Here is a 17,925-nt window from a genome sequence, read left to right as displayed (position 1 = left end):
ATAAAGTTAAGTGGAATTTTGGTATTTTAAGGACCAAAATTACAATAATTCATATAAATAACAAAATAAACTTTTTCCAAATCTGTTTCTTTCACTAAAAAACTTATGAAACTTTAATAGAAACTGCAGGTGTGTGTCTGTGTCTGGTGAATTTCTGGTTAAAACGTGTTTGTTTTTCATTCAGCAGGTAGAAAATACAGAAAATTTACTCAAGTAAGAGCAGAAATACTTCATAATAAAATTACTCTTTTAAAATTTTATTATATTATTAAAAGAAAGTCTTACATTTTTATCTGCTATTCAACATCAGATTAATAAGGTCATAATATATTACCTGGTAAAAGAACTGATTGCCAACTAAAATCAGAAAGTCAGAGGCAGTATTTATGCTAAGTTAATGTAACAATTATTGAACAGTAAATAAAAGTGAGAAGGAATAAAGTAAAATTCAATGTTTTTTTTTACAGGAGCTACAGATGTTTGGTTAAATGAGTGACTGCATTTAATGGAGCAAAGTTTTAACTTTCCTTCAAGAGAAACCACTTTGTGTTATTTAATATAAAAAAAGATTTCAAACAGCTTTGAAATCTTTAAGAAGATTGTTGATCAGTTTCTCCTTAAAAGAAGATCTGGAAGATAAATGTGAACATTTCTATTTTAAAAATGACATAATTAGCAAAAAATGAAATAATAAAAGAGTCCCGGAGGCTGAATGAAATTTGACAGGACTCTGGGGGTTTGAGGAGTTCCTGTCCTTTAAGTTGTGACAGGTTATAATAAAGCGTCGTCATTTTAATTAAGAGGCTAATCCGGCTTGAATGGGGAAGGTAATCAAACCCTGGGGGAGTTTTGTGATTGTCTGAAAGTTTAAGCAGAGTGGAAGGATTTCTTTCCCTCTTCTAATGCTAAAAACGGAAAAAACACAAAATCTTACCAAGTGTTTCTGGCCTACTTTTTAACACTAATATCTTAATACACTTGAAATGAGACAAAATAACTTACAAGTAAGTTTTAAGCAAAATATGGCAGCTTATTTTAACTCCTCCATAATATTGATGAAAAAGTACTAGTCCCACTGAAGAGCCGGCCCAAGGCATATGCGAGTTAAGCAGCTGCTTAAGGCCACCACACCAGCAGGGGGCCCCCCGGGGTCACCTAAGAGAACCAATATAGGAATACATGTATATAAAATAACACTAAATAATACGTACACATGGAAAATATAACATGATGTGAGCTAATTACAGATGCTAATGGTAGTTAGCATGTTACACACATATGGTAGATTAGGGATGATAAAGCTTCTGGTGTGGACTTGTTGGTATTTGGGGGCCTCTGAATGAAAACCTGCTCAGGGCCCCAGAAAGTCTCTGTTCGGCCCTGTTCTGCTCTCCTGTGTTAGTCTTCCATCCATTCATCCATTTTCTTCCGCTTCATCCGGGGTCGGGTCGCGGGGGCAGCAGCTTACCACATAAAATCCTTGGTGATATTTAGTGTTTTGGCAGTGAAGCAGCCGTCAGGTGAGGCGTGTCCCATCTGGACCGGGTCTGTCCAGATTTATTCTCCCCGTCTTTGTTGCCTTCGGCGTTCCCTCTGTCTCAATTCCTCCACCTTTAATTACGTCCCGTCTTCGATTACTCGCCTTTAATCTTATCTCTCTCATCCCCACCCTGTTTTTTTTTTTCTCCTTCAGACTTGTTTGTTTGGGCTCAAACTTTTCTTACTTTCCCCGATCCATTTACCTCTCCTCCGCCTCCAGAATCAATCCTCTTATCTGTTTTCCTTTCTTTCACCTGGTTTCCATCTCCTACGTCTTTATCCCGCTACCTCCAACCCCGCTGTCGGCGCTGCGCTCGCCCTCACCATCTTTAGATTGATCACAGTCATTACCTCCATTAATGAGAGGGGATTGAGTTCTTAACTGGGCCTTGCCGAGCCCGTTAGGTCACACTGACTGGGGATATGGATTACTGGAAGATCCCCAGAACGCGGGCCGTCCAAGGCCAGCCAAAGTACACTTTAATCACCTGCCCCTCCAACATCAAATGGCTCTTTAATGACGCGGTGGTGGATGGGTTCACCCCCCGACACAAGGGCAAACACTCACACCGACACGTTCTGGAGGAAGTAGATGGATCTGGACAGCGGCGGCCCGTTTCTGATTATTACTCATTTTCCTTTCATCTTGCACGGCTTTTATGTTCAGGTTAAATATGAATGAACTGTAGGATAATGTGAGTTATGTGTTATTATCATCTGGAAGAAATGTGAACAAAAAACAACTAAAGTTCACTATTTATCAGACATGAAAACGCTGAAACCAGAGGGAAAGTTCTGTTCATGAGGTGAAACTGGTGTGTTTTTACGTTAGAGGTGAAACAATTTATGGATCAGAGTTAACAGTTGGATATCATAAATAAATATTTAATTACAAGTTAAAATGAGCTTCCATTATGATGATTAATATATTTTGAATGGCAGTTTTGTTTTCATAATCTGTCTTATTCATTATTTTTGGTTGTATGCAAGTTTTTATTTCAGTTTTTTGTTTTTAAGTTGTTTTTGGTTACCATGTTGTATTTTGAATATTAATTGAATCTTCCAGCTCCAGTGTGGAGCGATCTTTTGAAAATTTAAGTTCATTGTTCTGTGAGCTAGCATTGTTATGTTGTTAACAATATATTATATTATTTTCCCAAAACAACAATATAATAATTTATTGGGAAAGTTTATTGTTTGCTGTTGTAACATAACATGAATGAAAAGCGCAGAAACTCATGTTACCGTTTCTGGTATCATGAGGAAAAAACAGCGTTTGTCACATTTATTGGCATCTGTTATAAAGATGTGAAACCTTAAAGGGACCTGTTATACAAAATTCATATTTTGCACGTTTCACTTCTATTTCGGTCTCAACTTCATCTAAGAACAGACCAAGCACTTAAAAAAAAAAGTAAAAATAAAAAAAACATCTAGCTGGCTTTCAGACAGAAGTTAATGCGTTTTGGTGTCTGGAAAATGAGCTGATTTTAAAATGTAACATCAGAAACCAGGTACAGCCCGTAGGCCAGCAACCCCAGTGAAGCCCAGCCTGTTACCTAGCAACCTAAGCTGAGTTCCAGCATGTTTGGTCAGCTGGTTTTACTGCTGTACAATGGCTGCTGGAAAGGACAACTGTTTTATTACTGATTTAACATTCAGAAACCACTTGCTGCATTATTGTTGGTTTTGCAGGACTCTCCACTTTTGCTTTTCAAAGATGTACAGATTTACAGCTTTCCTGTACAGCACCATGGCCATCATATATTTTGTCTAGTACCTTTTGTTTTGAAGTTATTTTTGTCTTTCACAGTAAGCAAAGTTTATATCAGTTTAGGTTAACTTTATTGTGAAATTCAGTTTTTTTATTTTGAAAGGCTTCATGGTTGGATTGCAGAAGCACGGATCAATGCAGTTTCGACAGTTTGTGGCTGTTTTGATGGAAAGAAAAAAAATAAATTGTAACAGGTGATTTTTAAGTTTGTGTTTTATTGATAAAGAACTTTTGTTAAATTCACGCAGCTTTAACATGCGACCGTCACTTGTTCAAGGTTTCTTCAAGAATGACAGTCAGATACTGAATCTGTGTCCATAACAGCCAACTCTTCTTCTTCTTCTTTTTTTAAATGTGCTTCAAATGTGCCAAGATCTTCTATCAAAAAAGAGAATATTAATATCTAAAAAGTTAGGTTACAAATTTAGAGAATAAAAAGCACAAAATTTCACCACAATACAAACATTTTTTTTAACTTGCGTCTGAAAAGTTGAACATAGAATGCATTAAAAGACCTGAAAACTCATGTTTTCTCTCCACCATACTGGGTTGAAACCAGTGAGTTATTACCAGGCCTTACAGAACCTGCTGACATGTTGAGGAGGTAATTCTACCCCTGCAGCCTGTTACTACGGGGCAGGAACGCATATAAAACATGCAGGACACTGGGCCCCTGATGGCTGGATTTGGAAAGCTCAAGAAAAACTCCCCACGTTGATTTAGATGCTTTTTTTTCTCCAGCTGTGGATCCATTTGGGGTAAAAAGTATGTGAATCCCTGAAGTCTGGCTGGAAGTCATTCTCTTTTTGCTCCTAAACGGTAGCCCACAGGCACAAAAACCCGCCTGGCTGAAACCGACCCCAAACCTTTTCCTGGGAATCGCACTCAAACCTGGCAACGCAGCGGCAGAGAAGCAGGTGTGATGGCAGCCGGATGGGGACAGCAAGCCTGACTGAGTTAATCGCTGTGATTTCAGGCTGTTTTGATGCTCGGCTCAGTGCAGCCGCCTGGGAGTCCATGGCTGTTAATTGTAGGAGCGAGCAGGTCGTTGGCGGCCTGCTAACCATATAAACATCAGCCAAGGTTAGCAGTGTCAAATAACCACTTTACTAGAATTTAAGGGAGCTAAAGCTTTACAAAAGTATGTTGCTTTTATTAAAACAATATATGTTTTTATATTGAAACTATCACTGTTTTTACTGTTTGTTATGAGACAATCTGAGAAAAGATTGAGCTCCTCTGCCTTCTCCCATGCTAACTGGAAACAACCAATCAGAGCCAGGAGGCGGATCTTAGCGCTGTCAATCACCCTTCGTGTGGTGCTGCAGCCACCATTGATATGTAACCAGCATAACTATAGTTATGCTAGTCATAACTATAGTTATGACTAGCATAACTATAGTTATGCTATGACTAGCATAACTATAGTTAACTAATGTGATGACTAGCATAACTATAGTTATGCTAGTCATAGCTAATGTCATGCTAGTCATCACATTAGTTACACTAGAATTTGTTAGACATAACATTAGTTAGCTTTGGCTAACTGATATAAATAACTAACTAGATTATGAATGCTAATGCCAGTTAGCTTAGCAATCGATGATAGTGGAAAAACGGTTTTCCTGTAACTGAAAGTTATTTGGCCTTTAACACATTGAGCAGCGAGTACATGGGGTTGATTGACAGCGCTGAGACCCTGCCCTTGTCTCTGATTGGTTGCTTTTGGTTTGGAGCGATTCATTTCTTAAAACAGCAAAAGTAGCACAGGGAGGAGGTTGAGAAAATTGGTGTTTTCACAGATTATCTGTTTCAAAACAAACTCGGAATAGACAATCAATTAATCGCATGATAAATTTATACTGGTTTATAATTTCTATTTGCTAGATATATCATTTTTATATTTTCTACCAAAAACTGGATGACAAAAGTTTTCAGTCTGGTGTTTTGGTCTCAGCCAGCCTTTCTTATTTGTTTACAAAGACTTCATAATACATTTTCTGTATTATGTAATATTTATTGATTCATATTTTTTTTGTTTATTTTAGATATTTAAATTGACTTCAGTGTTAAGTGTTCATTGGAATTTAAAGTTTAGCATTAATTAATTATTGTCTTAATTATTAATTATTCAGTTTACAATGTTTAAATTAAATAAAGTCTGAGAGGTAAAAAAAATTTAAATTAAAATCCCCGCTCTTTGAAGTTGAGGAGAAAACCTTCAAATGTTCCTCTCATGATTTTGGACCTAACAGCTGGAAATAATGGCCTTTCTTAAATCTGTCGGCAGACATCTGCAACGTCGGCGGGAACACGTGCGGACACCCAGAGGTCAACGACCACAGGTGCTGCGCGCCGCTCCGCCAGCGCTCAATCATGCGCTGGCAACGGTAATCAAAAGGCGCCTTGTTTGAGGTCAGGAGATGGACAGATCCTGTCAGGAGCGCTTTGTTAAACGACACAAAAGAAGAGCAGCAGAGTACAGGGAGAAACGGCATCCCTGCCAAACTTAGTTAAACGAAAAGTTTGAGTTGTTTCAAACAAAATTCAGCTACTGTCCAAGTCAGTGACTCGATGCGAGCTGCTGCGTTTCCTTAAGTAGAAACTTTTTGAAATACTTTCTGTTGAGCAAACTGATGCCTGGGATCGATTGGACTGGACTGGACTGAAGAGCCTCGAGACAAAATATGTTGGGAATACTAAGCTTTCATGTGACGTCACACACCTGTAAACTTTGTAACTGACAGACACTTGGGCAGGCAGTTGCTATGACAACAATAAACAAGCCACAAGCTTGTGCTGCGTTCACAACGACCGCGCTTCACGCATCAAAAAACGCGTCTGACGTTTCAAGTTCGATGCGTGTGCACTTTAAAGTCAGACACTAGACATTTCGCTCTGGACTCATCAAAATCGTTCCAGAGGCGCTTTGGGACGAGCCGTTGTTTTTTGTTGCCGGTTTTTTTGTACAATGGCGGATGAAATTGAGAGAGTGGCACCAAAGAGTTATGAATGAAAGCTTCTGCAATCATGATGGAAGCTCAGATGTCTTTGCTGAACATGTTGAACACTTTTGCCCAGTGGAGCTTTATTTTGCTAATTTGCAAGCCAAATCCCAGAAATATGTTTGATGTGCCATTTTTTCAACTGCTTCTAAAAACATCCCAAGTGCTTAAAAAACAAACAAACAAACAAAAAAATTAAAGCAGGTGTTTTTTGGCAAAAAGTTAATGGGGTTTTTGTGTCTGGGAAAGTGAGTCATTTCAAAAACCTCCCAGTTGTTAATTCACATTCCATGGGCACTTCACCGTTACCTAGCAACCCCAGCCTGGCCCAGCTCGTTACCTAGCAACACAAGCGAGTTCCAACACATTTCCAGCAGTTTATTAGGATTTAAAGTGACAAGACACCCTAAAAAAGACCAGAAAGGAGCTCAAAATATGCAAAACTGACCTCACTAAAATATGATGGACATGTTTTGTACAGCATATAGATCCATCCTAACCTGTTCAAGGAAGTGTAATAGGTCACCTTTAAAATACATTTAATGCTGTTTTATAATTGTTTCTTTTCAAACAAATTAAATAAATTGAGTAGACTTTATATAACAAAGAACAGATCAAAAATAGTTTAAAATATCTGGGAATACAAATGTTTTTCTGTATTCTTTTGTTGTTTGCACTTTTCTAAACATAGAATGTAATTTACTGAAGTTGCAGATTTTGCTCGACTGCAGAGGAACTACATTACCACTTCGAACTTTGACCTGAAAATGGGAGTTAAATGGTTCAACAAAGTATTTAAAAAGAAAGATTAAGTGATTTTTTTATGCTAAAGTATGTAGGAGGTAGATTTGTAAGATGCTGTTCATTTTGGTTAAATTTTATCGATGGAGAGAATGGTTCTCAGTGCCGCATGAAATTCCCAAATTGCAGTTTCTAACTTTGGTGTCGTACTCCAGCCTAAAGTCTTTCACTCTGTGGGGTAAAACGGGGTGTTTCTTGAAATATGTTCTGACTTTATAGCATATTTTTACCATCATAAACCACAGCCTCATTGCATTTTGAAGCAGTCCTTGTATATCCATCCTCCGCTGACTCCTGTGAAGATCTGCATTCAAAAGCTGCAGCGGGTTTTATGATGGAGCTGCAAATTTTATAGCTGGGGTCAGTCAGGTGTAAAAGGAGAGCATTATGGGTAAAAATGTGCCTCAGAGCCATTTCAGGAGGTTAATGGATTGGATGCTCACAAACACTCAGATAGTAAAAGTAAATATCACAGTGTGTGCGTTTCCATATGTTTATTAGGCGCTCATTCAGAGCGAGAGCGGTATCATCACAAATTTTACCACTTTATTTAGATAATTTCTGATACTTTCAGAAGCCTAATTTATCATCTCCTGCTTGCGTTTCTGATTTCGTTCGACTGTGGCGATCTTTGTTAAACTGTCGCCTTTACAAGGTGTTTGTGGCACCAACTGTGCCGGGATAAATAACGGCCGTGTATCTAATGGTCCACAAAACCAGCGTGACATAATTCACTATTGATTTGCTCTCCGTGCTCGCGGCTCTTCATTCGGTGACGCTGCAGTGCGGAGAAGTCTGAGGCGTCGGCATCGATCAGCCGGCGCCGTCGAGGAGGAATTTCATTTTTTGGAAACGTTGCAGCCCGTTGCGGTCCCTCTGTATTCAACGGCCGGGACGCGTGGTGTTGTTTTTATGAGTCGAATGTATCGATCCGCTGCCGTCTTTGTTCTTGGAAAATGATAAACAAACATTTCTGTCAGGGTGGAGCAGCTCGAGGTGTTGGACACGGTGCAGATTCACAGCTTTACGTTATAAATATGCAATATCAAGATTAACTTTAGATGTGGGTAACAAAGCATTGGCTTACAGCAATACTTTGAAAACTGCTTCTTGTTTACACTGCAAAAACACAAAACATTACCAAGTATTTTTGTCTAATTTCTTAGTGCACTTGAAATTAAAGAAAACTAACTTACAAGTAACTTTTCAGTACAAAACCAGTAAATAACTTCTTAATATTGATGAAAACGTTCTAGTTATATTAGCAGATTATTTCTCTTTTATCAAGACATTTTTCCAATATTATAAGTGAAATGGAAATAGTATTGTTTCATCAACATTAAGGAATTATTTAGTAAAAACAAGCTCCTATGTCTTGCTGACAAGTTACTTGTAAGTTTCTTTAATTTCAGTTGTATTCAGGATATTTGCATTGGAAACTAGACAAAAATACTTGGTAATATTTTGTGTTTTTGCAGTGCAAACAGGAAACAGTTTGCAAATAATTATTATTTCAAGTGTAATAAGATATTTGCACTAGAAACTATTTGGTAAGATGTGTTTTTGTGACTTGTATATGTAGGTCTTTCACAATAACAAATTTTATTGGATGATAAATCGTTCCAGGAATTATTGCGATAAACGATAATATTGCTGTTTTGAGAACATTTTCAAGTGATGTAATGTAAATAGTGGAAGAACACAGAAATTATCAATAAACTTTAAATTCTAATGAACATTTAACACTGGAACTGGAAGAACAAATAAAGTGAATAATAAAGCCTCTAGAAACAAAGCTGTCCTTCAAGAAAAGGGCTGGTTGAGACCGATAAACCAGACTGAAGAATTTTGTTGTCCAGTTTTTGGTAGAAAGAGAGAAACGAGAAGAACAGCAAATCAAGAAAATGGAAATTATTGAGCTCATTTTAATTTATCATTTGATTAATTGATCTACTTGAAAAGAAAACTACTATCACATTTAGATTAAAATACTAATTAAGTAAAAGCAAAATATTTTTTTAAAAATGGACCAAAACATAAGATTGGACGTTATCAGTAATGAAACCCCGAACTGAAACCTTTGTTTGGATCAAAGTTTTCGGTTTTGTCTTGATCAAAAAGCCCTGAAGGTTTAAATTTAACAGGCTGTATCTGAATGATGCTCACAGAAATTACAGAAATTGGTCTATTTGAAGTTCAAAGCTAAATTTTCTATGGTTTAGGAAGCAGCAGCAATTTTATGTCCTCCACATTATGTTGAATAAAATTAGTCGGTTTTTTCACAGACTATTATTTTTGCTTAGGGGAATTAATTTCATTATTGTGCCTCATTAGTGTCATCAGTAATAATTAAAAAAAACATGGGAACAAAATGGAAAGAATACAAATATCTCATAATTTATGAATGTATTATTGCTCATTATTTATGGGGATCGCTTCAGGTTTCACTCTGTTAAATAAATTCATAAATGAGGTGAAACTGAGCCTTATGTTGTGTTGCTGTTGCTTTAATTATGAGTAATGTACAATTAGACTCGTGGTTTTATTTTCTGTGCCAAAACATTTTCACATCCAATTTCAGAAAACATGAGGAATTAACCATCAAGTTTATTTTGAATCAGACAAACAGAAACATCCTGTGATTTGTAAACCCCTTCATTGATTTAAAACATGCTAAGATTTTTTTTTTAATCTGTTTATTTGCTCAACATTTTTCAAAAGCTGCTACAACAGGACCAGATCTGTCTGTTTCTTTACACACTGATGCACGTCTGGCAAAGCAAAGCAGGAAGGTCGTTTATTTTTGTCCTGGAGGGGATAAAAGTTTGATTTTCTCCACTCAACAGACTCTCACTGCAGAAACTCTTCTTGGGACAAACCACATCGCTTTCTGTTCTCTCCAGACAGACAGGAGAGTTTGTGTCTGACATATTCCCTTTCTATCACTATTTTATTTCACAATGGTGGGATTTTTTTAATGCATTTCTAATGTTTAAATGAAAAATCTGCAAAATGTTCCGATTTTTTTATCCGATTATTTGATTAATCATCCAAATTTAATAATCGGTTACTAAAATAATTGTAGTTTCAGCCCTAAACTAAACATAATTTCCACTTATTTTCCCACAGATGCCATCTCTGGATCAACGGCATCCCCCCTGATCAGGCCAGCGAACCCCACGGCGACCCCAGCTGCATCCTCACCTGAGCCGTTAAGCTCTCTGAAAGCTCCAGGTGACGCGGCCGCCTCCGACGCCACCGTGGCTTCTCACGGAGAGGAGAAGCTGCTGAAAACAAACTCGCCGTCAGAGACGCAGGCGGAGCAGAAGGCCGAAGCCGAGACGGAGACGGACACGGAGACGGAGACGGAGGAGGAGAAAGCCCGGCGCCTCCTTTACTGCTCGCTCTGCAAAGTGGCGGTCAACTCTGCATCGCAGCTTGACGCTCACAATACTGGTAAGAAGAAAAACCAATATAAAGACTTGATGTGCTGCATGAGTTATTTCTAATTTCATAAATAAGATTTAGGCTTAAAGAGAGAAAAATATCTCAAATATAGATTTTTTTTTTAAGTTTGTTCATATAAGAAATGCATATGGTCACTAACAGGGCTGATCAATAGATCAATAACAACATGTACCGCGATAGATATGTGATCAATATCAATAGATAATAAATCTGATAGATGATTCAATGATTTTACTGAACTCTAATCCAAAGCCGAACAAGAAAGAAAGCCTGGTGGAAGCTTTGGTTAGCTAGCAACGGCTTGTTAAGTAACTTTTGGTTACCTAGCAACGGCTTGTTAAGTAACTTTTGGTTACCTAGCAATGGCTTGTGAAGTAACTTTTGGTTACCTAGCAACGGCTTGTGAAGTAACGTTTGGTTACCTAGCAACACCCTGTGGAGTAACTTGCACTGCAGCAGTTTAAAGTTTAGCCATGGTGCCTTTTAACTGTTTAAAAATACATAAAGAACAACGTGGAGTGAAAACTGTGGATAAAACAGGAAAACTAAAGTCACCAGCTTGACAGGACGTCGTACAAAAAACAAATCAATAATTACACTGCAAAAACTCAAAATATCACCAAGTGTTTTTGTCTAGTTTCCTGTGTAAGTATCTTATTACACCTGAAATTAGAAAAAAATAAATTGTAAGTTTTCAACAAGATATTTGAGCTTGTTTAAGTAAATAATTGCTTAATATTGATGAAAAAGTGATAAATTATTTCACTTATAACAAGACATTTTCTCTTGTTTGCAGTGAAAGAACTTTTTCATAAATTTTAAGAAATTATTGACATAAGCTCTTCTAATTTGCTGAAAAATTACTTGTAAGTTAGTTTTGTCTTATGTCAAGTGTAATAAGATATTTGCAATAGAAACTAGACAGAAGTATTTGGTAATATTTATGTTTTTGTAGTGTACCTATCTACTGATAACGTCTTAAATCATGATGCACGTTTTCAGCAACCCTGTATAGAAATAATGTTTCAAATCCCTCTGCCAACAAAATGTTTCAAGACACGAATGAGTCTGTTGCTTTGCACAACCACCAGCATCCAGATGATTTATATAAAAAGGAAATTCTTGGAACATTTTAATATTTATCTGCAGGATTCCCAGCATGACTGTCACAGAAACTCCTACACAATAAAACTCTCATCTGAGCTCAGACAGATTAATAGTTACACCACCTTGTGCAGAACGCAGCTCTGATTCAGAAGAGAGAACAAGTTCCTTTCATAACCAAACAGCTGGGGTTTTCTCTGACATCTTTTGTTCTGTCAGTCATTTTTAGTCTTTGTACCATTCAGACAGAAATTGTACCATTTATTAAAGGGTTGATACTTTTGACAGTTTGGAGATTGAACTCCTTTTGCAAGTGACCTGATATGTTGGTAGCATGAATGCTAATTACCAGTTTTAGTAATGTGCAACTTGTGACTTCATATATATATATAATAAAAAATATACAGAAATGTAAACTATATTTATCTTCTCCTGAGGTTTTATATCCTCTTATGCGATGTAATCATTACTGAACATGTTTTATGGTGGAGATGTTGCAACAATCACTGCAAGGATGAACTGGTGTATAAAATATCACAATATTTGGTGAGAATGATAAAAATTATGATTAACAAACTATTTAACACTTATTTTTTAGGTGACTGTATGGCTATGACTACATGGAACAGTATTCATGGGGCCACAAACACAAATACTGCTCTTGAAAAACGTAACTGAAACTGCACATAGTAACTGCATTTAATCATATTTTCAGATTTACTGATATTTGTTGATGCTCTAATGGACCAACCAGTGGAGAAAAATATTAAAAATAACATTTCTGATAATACTGTCAGTTTTTGTGTTTGTCCTTGTATTGGATTTTCTGTTACAAATCTAAAACAGAATATTTTAGGTACAAAACAAGTCCTTTTCTTTTATTAGTTGTATTTTTTGTTTTTGCATGTCGTTTTAAGTAGGGCCATAAATCTCCAGCAACTTGTTTTCTCAGAAACAGGCTTCATCACAGCCAAGGTGGCCTAAATATGGTTTGTTTTCAACTCGACGATTTTGGCCCGCAGTACAAATCAGTACGCTGGTTTAGAAGAACACAGTGCGTTTACATGCTGCTTGGTCGCTTGGAAATAATCTACTTTATCGTCCATGAATCACACCGGCCCGGTCCGGCTACTTGTTCTGCTTGTCATGCAGATCCAGTTGATAATAAATGAAAGTTATCCATCTCTCAGAAACAGATCCAGCACATGGAGCCAAAAATAAACGCGTTTATTTGGAATACATGCGGCCTTTTCAAACTTGAATGCCACCTGATATTAAAATAAAGTCATAATTGGTCAAGTTTAAACTTTTGATGTTACAACGTTTCTCTTTTTCTTCTTCTGTGTTGTTTCAGAGGCTGTTGATGTTATTTTTTGTAACTGTGTCAAACAGCATCGGTCGGTTTTTAGTAACGTGGGTTTTGTTTTTTTCCTCTGTAATGATGCAATTCTATTTCATAATAATAATAATACAGAATGTCAAACTCAGTTTAGTTCCAGTTGGTGTCTAGAGAAACTACAAACCCTGTTAGCAGCCTGTGTGTTTCTTTTGCTGTCATAAATATGAGCCTTTCTGACTTTCATGCTGTTCAGGTCAAAAGGCTAAAGAGCTTCAGAGCTGCACGTTTTCTATTTCCAATAAAAACTTTAGAAACCTTTAGAGCGCTCCCCTAACCCCGTTTCTTTGTGGGTTAGTAATTGTCTCTCCTGAGTCAAATGCAGCTCAAAGGTCAAATATGTAGCTTTTAAAATGGCGAGTCTTTGATCGCGGATGTTTTAGGATAATTTACAAGCTTCAACTCTGATTCTCGTATTCCAGAAATTGCCTGAGCAGCAGCGGCGAGCCTCGTATTTGAACTTCTTTTCCTCCCTCGCTCCCTCCGGCTGTTTCTCCAGAGGTGACAATCATGTTGTGACACGTCTCGTTTCCTGTTCTGACCCGCAGGCACGAAGCACAAGACGATGCTGGAGGCCCGCAGCGGCGTGGGCTCCATCAAGTCTTTCCCTCGACCGGGAGTCAAAAGCAAATTGGCTTCATCCTCCAAATCATCAACTGGCCTGCAGAACAAAACCTTTTACTGTGAGACGTGTGACGTGCATGTCAATTCAGAGACTCAGCTAAAGCAGGTGAGATTCACAGGCTTCTGCTGCACAGACTGGAAACTGGGCTCTGGTTTTAAACTGAGGCAGAATTTCAATGCTAATTTTATTGTTTCTTGTTCTTTTTGATTTTTTTTTTTTTTTAAACCAAATACTGTGTTTCTCACGCAAGTAAGTATGTCATCTTGAAATTCACAGAATTGAGCCGGAGAAATTGTTTAACACAATAAATAATTCACATTTGCATAACATGTCAAAATATTTCATGGAGGCTCAACGTGGCGCTTTCTGTGGGAAGCCGACACGCCTCCCTCATGTGTGCTGTTGCATCAGCTGAAGGAGGATAAGGCAGGAAATAATAAATCAGAGCACAACCCCGTACTTTATGCAAATGATGTCTTTGAATACTGAAACTGACACACAGGCTGCTGTAACGCAGCTCCGCTGGCTGAGCCGTCCGTGTATTATTAGGCAGAATGAGGGATAGTATGCAGAAGAGTCATGTTGGGGTGAAAGGATTCCCCTCTTTTCAAGTCTGTAAACTACAGAGCAAGAATCTTTAGCTACTCATAATTTCTCCATATTTTCCCTCCAACCCACCAGAAATCCTTACAACATGTTTAACGCTACTCAGATTTTTCTGTAATTAATCTCTCTTTAGGTAAAATGTGAGCCGTTGTCAGTTTTACTTTGTCTTTATTTATTATTCATTTTATGCAGAATTTACATTTTAAGTGTTTCTATCCGTTTTGGGGTACACGGCTTTGAAAAACAGCGCAGGCGCTTAAATACACGTGGTTATTGATTTTTGGTTGTATGTATATTTTGATGGAGAGAAAATCCAAAATAAATTCAAACTTGTGCATAAAAATGTTATTTTTTTATCATTGCAGCTGTACGTTGTGTAATTGTTGCACCCTTGGAACAGAAAAGTGTAGATCAATCTGATTGATTAGTAAGTGTAAGCAAACCAATGCAGTATTTTATATATACGAGGTTAAATCTTCATTTCTCGATCTGTGCAGTTTGGTGCCAAACCTTCGTTTGATTTGTTTTACGTCAGAAATCGGCCCGGTGTTTTCAGAGCCAGCCTTGATGTTTCTCTTTTTAAATGTTCACGTCTGAAGAGCAGAGGTTCCCCACAAACCGGACGCGTCCCGCACCGTGCAAAATTTATGAAGCAGTTCCAAGCCAAAACAAAAGCGTGAATGTACGACCGCCTGCGAGGATTGGAGAAATTTAAACTGGGGCGTAAATCAGGTGTTTGGTAACGGGATGTACCCACACTGACCACACAGCTGTTTGTCATATTTCAGCAGGAGGAAAGCCACATTCTCCTCGCTATTTAGCAAAATGCTAATAAATCAAACCATGGGAGGCTCAATAAACCCATAAAGCTGGAACAGTTCTCACCAGTTAGCCAGGAAGTACATGGAAAAAGTGTCAACTCATCTAAACCCTTCAATATTTTCAAGATATTTACATTTATTTCCATGCTTTTAATTGACATCAAAACTGATGAGGGAGAAATAAATGTAACTGGGTCACAAAGGAAAAGTTTGGATGTTTTAATCAGGTCTTATAATTCAGTTCCCTTTAGTTAAAGAGCCTTGAAAACATTTTTATCCTCCTTAAAATTTCAAACCTTGAGTCACATTACAGTAAGAAATCACCAAATATTTTTTAAATTGGGATTTTCTGAACATTCAACTCCACTGATTTTCCATTTAATTGACCAACATTTCTGTTTAAACTTAAGAAAAACATCACCATAGCATGATGATGCCTCCACCATGTTTCAGTATAGAGATGGTCAGAGTTGGGTAGGAACTAGTTACATTTACTCGAGTAACAGAACAAAAAATTTACTTTTACTACACTGTACTGTTTACTTTTACTTGAATGTAATTTTTAAAGTTGCAGTATGTAACATTTTTTTGAAAATATTTATTAAAATTGTCACTATGGTTTTGAATGGTCAAAAACAAACAATCAGAGACAGGAGGAGGGTCTTAGCGCTGTCAGTTAACCTCGTGTAAACACTGCTAATTATGCTAACGGCCAACTTGCCGTTTCAGGAAAACCATTTACCCACCTTTACTGGATAAACAGTAACAGGTTAGGCTAATTAGCATGGCTAGTTAGCTCCTGTAAACACCAGTGAGCATCGCGTACAGGAGAATGATTGTCAGTACTAAGACCCTCCCCCTGGCTCTGATTGGTTGTTTTTGACCAAGCTGTGTATTTCTGCAGATAGCAGGACCCCAGGAAGGAGTTTGATTTTTTTTCACATTATCTGTTTCACAACGTTGTGACTGTTTTAACAAACATTTATAAAAATTGTTTATAAAAGTTACAAACTGGAGCTCTAATGCGCAGTGTCTCTATTTTTTCCACATATTGCAAAAGTTATTTTGGTTAAGTCTGACCAGTGTTTTCTTCTCCGTGTTTAAATCGGACTTGCTGTGGTTTTCTCTCATTTAGGTTGTCTTCTCTACAGATTATTTATGTTTTTTTTCTCTGTATCTCACAGATTTTATTCTCTTATTTTTTTATCTAATGCCGTTGCTGTTAAATTTCAGATTCATGTGGAAAAAACAACGATTAGGTTTTCTTTTTTTTTTCTTGCACACTCAATGGTCGCCTGCTGGTTAAACGATATCAACAACACTGACTTCTGCCTCGTGTTTCTTACTCCGTTGCCGTGGTTACACAGTCGGCCATGAAAATGTGGAAAGTAGTCGTGGACGTCCAGAGGCAATCAGCTTTTATTCTTCAGCTGGAGATGTTCTTACTGCTGCACATTTCTTTACGTTTAACGCTTTCACCTCATTTACAGTCACTTTTAACGACAGATTTATCAGATTAATCACGCTTGAAATGAGAATATGCACGTTTTTAATCAAATATTTAACAAAATAGTTTATTGTCTTAAACCAAATGTCTGAAGATTTCTCTAGATTTTCATATTCAGGAAGTTTAAAAGTAGTAATTTTGTTTCAAATGTTAATAATAACTGAGAATGTTGAATGTTGAATGTTTGTTCAAATTTATTTAGTTGTTGAGTGAAAATCTGCCATTATCTGAACCATTAACATTTTCTATGATGGAGAATTAGCGCCACGCAAAAAATATAAGATTTCAAGAATAGTCAAAATAAAATAAAAAATAAAGTTGTTTTACAAAAATAGTCATTATGACTTTATTCTCAAAACGTGACTTTGTTCTCATATTATAACTTTATAACTTTATTGTTGAAATGTGATTTTATTCTTATTATTTTTGAATTTTTTCTTGTACAAATTTATTCTCACATTATTTTGAGTATTACCTTACTTACCTAACTTACTCGGATAATACTTTGATTTTATTCTCATACGACTTTATATTATACCCCAAGACTTTGTTGTATTTTCATTTTTTATTTACTTTTGCATGAATCTCAGAGCTGTTACTGGAAAACAGATACTGACTATTAATAGCTACTCTGTTCAGCCCCAATTAATTAAAATAATTTAATCATGGTGAAAAAAATAAAGTATCTTTCATGTTTTGTTCTTCTTCACTGTAACATAAAATCTCAAAGTAAACAAAGTGAATTGGTTCTTTTCTTCATGTCATGTAAATTTTTTCTCCTTTGTTTCCTTTTAGCACATCAGCAGTCGGCGTCATAAAGATCGAGCAGCAGGGAAACCAGCCAAGCCCAAATACAGTCCCTACAGCAAACCGCAGAAAGGCCAGACCAAACAGCCGGTGAGTTTCTGCAGACAAACGGTCACCAACCAACCGACCAACCAGCTGACCAACCGACCAACCAGCCAACCGACCAACCAACCAGCCAACCAACCAGCCAACCAACCAGCCGACCAACCAGCCAACCGACCAGCCGACCAACCAGCCAGCCGACCAACCAGCCAACTGACCAACCAACCAACCAGCCAACCGACCAACCAACCAGCCAGCCAACCAACCAGCCAACCGACCAACCAACCAACCGACCAACCAGCTGACCAACCAACCAACCAGCCAACTGACCAACCAACCAGCCAGCCAACCAACCAGCCAACCGACCAACCAACCAACCGACCAACCAACCAACCAACCAACCAACCAGCCAACCGACCAACCAACCAAC

The 17,925-nt window shown here is 37.4% G+C and overlaps 1 protein-coding gene across 1 annotated transcript in view; it reads left to right on the top strand.

The window, feature by feature from the left end:
* znf385d (zinc finger protein 385D) overlaps positions 1–17,925 on the top strand; it is a 42,242-nt gene that overhangs the window by 17,603 nt on the left and 6,714 nt on the right. The window contains exons 3-5 of the mRNA XM_015020624.1: positions 10,249–10,575; positions 13,636–13,817; positions 17,442–17,543. Coding sequence (XP_014876110.1) covers positions 10,249–10,575; positions 13,636–13,817; positions 17,442–17,543 — 611 coding nt within the window. The remainder of the gene's footprint in view (positions 1–10,248; positions 10,576–13,635; positions 13,818–17,441; positions 17,544–17,925) is intronic.

Source organism: Poecilia latipinna, unplaced genomic scaffold (assembly GCF_001443285.1).
Source record: "Poecilia latipinna isolate Pla-1442-1.1 unplaced genomic scaffold, P_latipinna-1.0 Scaffold2620, whole genome shotgun sequence".
Lineage (NCBI taxonomy): Eukaryota > Metazoa > Chordata > Actinopteri > Cyprinodontiformes > Poeciliidae > Poecilia > Poecilia latipinna.
This window is presented reverse-complemented; position numbering and strand designations above follow the sequence as displayed.